Source organism: Gracilinanus agilis, chromosome 4 (genome assembly GCF_016433145.1).
Source record: "Gracilinanus agilis isolate LMUSP501 chromosome 4, AgileGrace, whole genome shotgun sequence".
NCBI lineage: Eukaryota > Metazoa > Chordata > Mammalia > Didelphimorphia > Didelphidae > Gracilinanus > Gracilinanus agilis.
In genome coordinates, this window is record NC_058133.1 from 197,084,940 (window position 1) to 197,090,939 (window position 6,000).

At 40.8% G+C, this 6,000-nt stretch overlaps 1 protein-coding gene across 4 annotated transcripts in view; it reads left to right on the forward strand.

The window, feature by feature from the left end:
• The window catches only part of CALCOCO2 (calcium binding and coiled-coil domain 2), a 29,003-nt gene extending 24,170 nt beyond the window's left edge, over positions 1-4,833 (forward strand). For all 4 annotated transcript variants that reach the window (XM_044672305.1, XM_044672304.1, XM_044672302.1 and 1 more), the window contains 3 exons: positions 1,872-2,007; positions 3,030-3,061; positions 3,804-4,833. In XM_044672305.1, the coding sequence (XP_044528240.1) occupies positions 1,872-2,007; positions 3,030-3,061; positions 3,804-3,977 (342 nt within the window). In that variant the 3' untranslated portion in view covers positions 3,978-4,833. The remainder of the gene's footprint in view (positions 1-1,871; positions 2,008-3,029; positions 3,062-3,803) is intronic.
• Positions 4,834-6,000: the final 1,167 nt, after the last annotated feature.

Consider the following 6,000-nt stretch of genomic DNA (forward strand, 5'->3'; position numbering starts at 1 on the left):
GTCTTGGTGTTTAACAGGGATTTTGTCAGACTCAGATTAGGTAAAATGGGAGGAAGGCACTTTGTAAGCCTTAAAGTACTATAAATTATTGTTATTAGCCTCCAGTCATGAAGCCTCTAATCTGGTAATGACTTCATTTCCTGGGTTTTCTACTGTACTTCTGTAGAGCAATGCAAGGGATTGTTGGTTAGCGTTTAAAAATGTATGTATATGAAAGTACTGGTATAACCTATAATAAATCATTTACTGCCTCAGGGAGGGAGAGAATCTGAATCACAAAATGTCAGAAAACAATTACAAAAAATTGTTTCTACATGTAATTGAAAAACAAAAGTTTAAATTTTTTATTTAATGTATGAACAGAGGAGCAGCAAGGTAGCACAGAGGTTAGAGCTCCAGACCTGGAATCAGGAGGATTTAGGTTCAAATCTGGCCTCAGATACTTGCTAGCTGTGTGATCCTGGGCAAGTTACTTAACCCTGGTTGCCTCCTGTCCCTCACTGCTCTTCTGTCTTAGAATTGATACTAGGACAGAAGGTAAGGGATTTTTAAAAAAAGAAAATAAATGCACATACACTTTTAAGTTTAATCTCCATTATTAACTCTTTAAGTCTAGATAAGCAACAAAACCTAGACAACAGATCTAGATAAAACAATCAAGCCTTGGTTTACCAATTTCTGAGGTGTCTGTGCTCCCACAGAATATTTAACAGGCTGGCCCTAGCACGCTCTCAGTACTTGGGAAGGGACTTTCATTGTATTCTCTGTTGATGTAGACTGACTATCTACCAGAGCTCCTTCTGAATCTGGAATTGCTGCTTCTTGACCAAAAGAGCTGTTGATAAAAGCTTGGTTGTAGATGGAAACAGATATCAAAGACCATTTAGTCCAGCCCCCTCCTTTAAAAAATGGGGAAACTGAGGCTCAAGGTTCCAGAGGTATATTAAAGTTCAGAGGTGGGACTTGAACCCAGGTCCCTTGACTGGCAGGATCATTACTCGTTTCACTGTACCTTGGACATCTCGAGACTTTGTTAACAATTAGAGAAATGACCTGTATTCACACTATATTAAAAATAGATCTTAATACTGGAATAAATTATATGGAGAAATATGATACACATAGAAAACATAGAAAATATTAGCAATTAGCTCAATCAATTTAATAGTTAAAAGTGATAAGTAACAGGTGATGATGTGTTTCCTTTGTTTCTATCCCTCTTCTATGATTGCTAAATAGAAGATGAGACAGGGACAGGTTGGTGGCTCAGTGGATAGAGAGCCAGGCCTGAAGTTGGAAGGACCTGGGTTCAGAATCTGGCTTCAGACACTGTGTGTCCCTCGGCCAGTCCTTTTAATCCCCATTGCCTAATCAATACTGCTCTCCTGCCCTGGAACTAATACTTAGTATCATTTCTAAGACAAAAGGTAAGAGTTTTTTTTTTTAATAGAATGAGACAGGAAAAAAGAGGAAGAGAATTTAAATCAGTTTAAAATGCACAATGTACAAAAAAAAGTTTTATATAATGTATAGGTTTGAAACAATAGTTGACTCTGGAATTTCTATGGCAAATTTTCTGTCCTATCCTGGGTCCTTATGTCAGCATTTTCCCAGGCTCCTTTCCCCTACTGCTTATAGGTTCAGCATGCAAATTCTTCATTGTCATGTTTTCATAAACCAAATAGGATAAGCAAGATATAGCTGTGGGTTTTTTTTTTAATTTTGTAGATTAGGAAGTTCCTATGTGTTGCCTCATGCCAATGGATGATTGAGAACCAGTGCCAATTGTGTGGCCTCTCCCCATTAGCATTTATCAGTCTATTACTTTATCAGGTGCTGGCTGTCATTTCATCTAAATATTCTCTTTGTAGCTCTTGCAGAAGGAAAATGAGAGGCTGCTGTGTTATGTATGTAACGATCCTGGTTCTAATCTGCTCTCTAACCCTATTCCTGTTCAAGAAGCCCTGGAAGAAAACACTGAGCTTGTCTTTGGAAATCCTTATGCTGGTAAGACCTCTAACATATCATTCCAGTTGAAAATTTTCTGCTTTCATCCTTGTCCCCCCAGTAAATCCTCTTCCTTCAGCTAGTGCTCATTAAGATAGTAGCCCTGTTGTCAGGACAGACATGGGGAGGATTTGCTTGTTGGGCAAAAGCTGAGGACCAAATAGAAAGATTGCTTGGCAGAAGGTGTTAATTGAGGAATAAATCTGGACCTGGGAGACGCAAATCAGATCATTCGCCCAGAGGCTGCAGACACAAATTGAGTCCCGTGGCTATAGACCAAATGTATAAATCAGAGAAATGTCTTTAGGTAGAAGATATACACTAAGCACCAAAGCTGGGGAAGCTAATTAAAGTTGGGAAATGTGAGAAGGAGAGATGAGATGTTCTGTCCAGTAACAGGCATCTGGGGAAAGAAGGAGGGGGAGAAGGGGAGTGGGGTATGGAAATAGTCACCCAAACAGATCCTGGTAAAAGAGAAGCAGTATGGAATTCATTAGACATACAGAAAAGATGGAAAAACTAAGAGAGGGTGTAGAGGCCCATTTTACCTCTTCCTTTCAGGACTACTTGGTGAGCATGCTTGAAAGAGGAGAGAGTTTAGTTTTGGTTTATTGATTCAGCTTTCTTTAGTTCCTTAGAGGACACTCTGAGACTGTGCCATTGGGATTATTTTCCAGCTACATCAAATATGTGGGGGAAGTCACAAGTATGGTTTTCTTTTTTTTTTTAATTGCATCTAATTGGCACAAAATCTTTGCATCTCCAAAGCCTTTGAAATCTAATGTCAGTTTGAAGTGTTTTTTATTCTTTTTGTTTCCTCTAGCCATTGTTTCTTTATCTTTATGACTTTATGATTTGGTCTCTTGCCTCAGAGTTAGTTGTATATAGACATGTATGGAACTGGAGACAAATAGAGTGGGCTTGGGGAGAAGGAAAACCTACACAACACCTGCTAGGTCTCAGCTGGAGAAGAGAGTAAAAAATAATTTCTATGAATGAAACTGTTCTATTTTTTTTTTCAGCTGCCCAAGACATCCAGTATGTCCCTAGTCTAGTAAGTATCTAATTGTTGGGCTTTCTCATATTAAAGGAATTATCCCTCCCTTCTCCATTCCTAAGAACCAGGGAAGGACTGATTAAATAGTTATTCTTGCTACAGGGGTCAGTGGTCAGTTTGACCTATGGCCAGAAGTGAGCCCACTCCTCTGAAGTGGGTGGAAGGGGACAAAACTCTGCCTGCCTTTTCTGCTTCAGTTCATCTCTGGGAATTATTTGTTACGATTAGAGGTGGTACAAGCAGAGCAGTGTTTAGATGAGGCTCAGATTGAAGTAAAGAATGCACCTTCTGAATTGGAAGCCATTTCAGTGAATCACTAATCCTAGGCATCTCCTGATTGAGAGACAGGTCTATCAAAACGGGAAGAAGGCACAGTGAGGTCTGGGATAGGAGATGGGTTTGGTTTAGTTGTTTTTACCTTTCTGTCTTAAAATCAGTGCTAAGTTTGGTTTCAAGGCAGAAAAGCAGTAAGGGTTAGGCAGTTGAGGTTAAGTGATCTCCCATGGTCACATAGCTAGGAAGTGCTTGAGGCCAATTTTGAACCCAGGACCTCCCATCTCTAGGCCTAGGCTCTTAATCCACTGATCCACCTAGCTGCCCCATGCATTTAGTCTTTATACTTTCTTTCAAGTCTAAAACCCCATATCTGTGCTTCTGTTTGAGTAACTCCTCTGAATCAGTAAGCTCCCTACCCCTTGAATGGTTGAATGGTTGTTAATCTCTGTCTCCCTCTTCATAGCCCTCAATCAAAAAGTGCCCCATCTGCAATGGGGTCTTTCCTGATGATGTGGAGGAAAACGTCTTCGAGCAGCACCTGCAGACCCATATCCTGGACTGTCCATTTTGTGATGAGGTCTTCTCAGAGGCTGAGCGGCAGGTGTATGATGACCATGTGTTCTGCCACTCACTCTAAAAAGTGTCATAAGTGCTTGGCCTCAGGTAGAATAGACCAGATAGCTCCTTTTAATGAGTTAAGATTGGATCTAAACCTGAAACTACTAATTCCACTCAGCCCCTCTTTCCTCTGGGGATGCCATCCTGTTCAGCCATCATTGAGACATTTGTTACCTGCAGCCTTTTGGATCGGTCTGTACTGTTAGTTCTGATAATAGCTCAGGTGATACTAACCTATAGCTTTTACCTTTCTAGAAAAGGACTCAGTGAGACAGCTCTAGAATGAGACTACCTTGGTTTTGCAAACTCCAGAGCCTGGCTTGGGCACTAAAATGATTGGCCCCCTGTGTTACCTAACTGCTATTGAATTGGGCAAGCCAAAATGAAACCAGCTCAGATGAATTTGCACTGTACTCACTTCTAACCTTGCATTTATAAACAAGGGGCTGGAGATTTTGCATCCTGTTCCTTAGCTCTTTTGCTTCAACTAGCTGCTTTAATTGGTCACATTTAGCAAAGCAGAGAACTGATGCGCCATGTGAGGTGTTTTGCCCAACCTCTTCCTTCCCATAGAAGTACATTTTTCTGTAGCAAGTTTAGGGAGTTCTGTGATCTTGAGCACATGAAATCTTCTCACAAGATACCTTCAGCTGCTCCGGCTATCACTTCCTAATTTTGTCTGTTTTCTATGCAAATATACAACCCTCGCTGTAATGCCCTTTCATAGCCAGTAATTAGAAATCAGTGGTTTGGAATTGTTTTCCTCAGCAGCAGGTGGGTTTAAATTATTTTGGATAAGCAAGAATAATGGATATTTAAAACCGTTCATCTCTTGATTGCTTGAAGTTAAATAAAATCCTCATATGTTTCTGTGACTTTGGTGATTTAAGAACACTGGTTGTGTGCCTTTTGCTCTGGGGGATGTGGGAAAACAGTTCCTGAAGCTTGCTGGGATGAAGAAGCCTTGTAATTTAGCCCCACCGTGTCTTCACTCTATACATTGGCAAATGAGAGCCCACGGGCTACTTAGCAGTGAAGTGGAAACTGTATCAAACATAGCTTGGAAAGTCCTGAGGTGAGGCCTGCTCTTACTCTCAAGATTCCCGGATTTGCAGAGACACAAGTAAGAATTTCAGCACCCTTTGTAAACTCAGAGCAAAGTTCCATTGTCCAAATGTAGGGAAATAAAACATAAGGGAAACAACTCCCCTCTTCAGTTCTGTTAAATGAGTAAGATGGAGTGGCCACTGTATGGAATACCTTTATGGAATAGAAAATAAACTCTATTCTTACCCTTGTTTGTATAATTAGAAGAAATGGAAGTTCCCATGTAAAGATATGTGTTTTCACTTGGGTTGTCTGAATGCATAGACAAATGGTTTGCTGGTAGCTTGGATAGATATCTCCGTAATCTAGATGACTCCACTAAGAGAGACTACACTTTCCACATTGAGGGGGATTTGGGAGAGGGTTGTGCCTAGGGTGCATGCTTGCCTATTTCTAAGAGGAGCAATGGGCTAGATTTCTATCTGCCCCTTCAGATATTGCTGTCTTAAGTGCAATTTGCTGATAATGATTAAAGCAGTCTTCCGTTTACACTTACCAGCTTAGCCCCACACCAAAAGCTGGTTTCAAAGAAAACCATGACAAATCCGTGACTAGCCAGTAAACCTGTTTATCCAAGTGAACAGCAAACGGTCAGAAACTGGGTTAAGTTACACAGATTAGAATGGACCAAGAAATATCCAAGAGTGACTGAACTTTTCAGATGAGAAGGAAATAAAATCTCAGCTCAATAGAGACACTGCCTAGAGACACTCACGCTAGGGGAAATTAATTTGAAGTCTGGGGTGGCAAGCTGAAAATGAGGGACAGGTTGAAGGGAGTCTTTGCCTGTCTACATTGTTCACAGCTTCCACAGTCTTTCCCCATGTCTCCTAAGTTCTGGCCCACAGTGTCAGCATTCTCCCCACCATTTAGAAGGCCCATCACCCTACAAACTGCAACATTCAAAATGCCCAGCATTTTATGTACTGAATCTC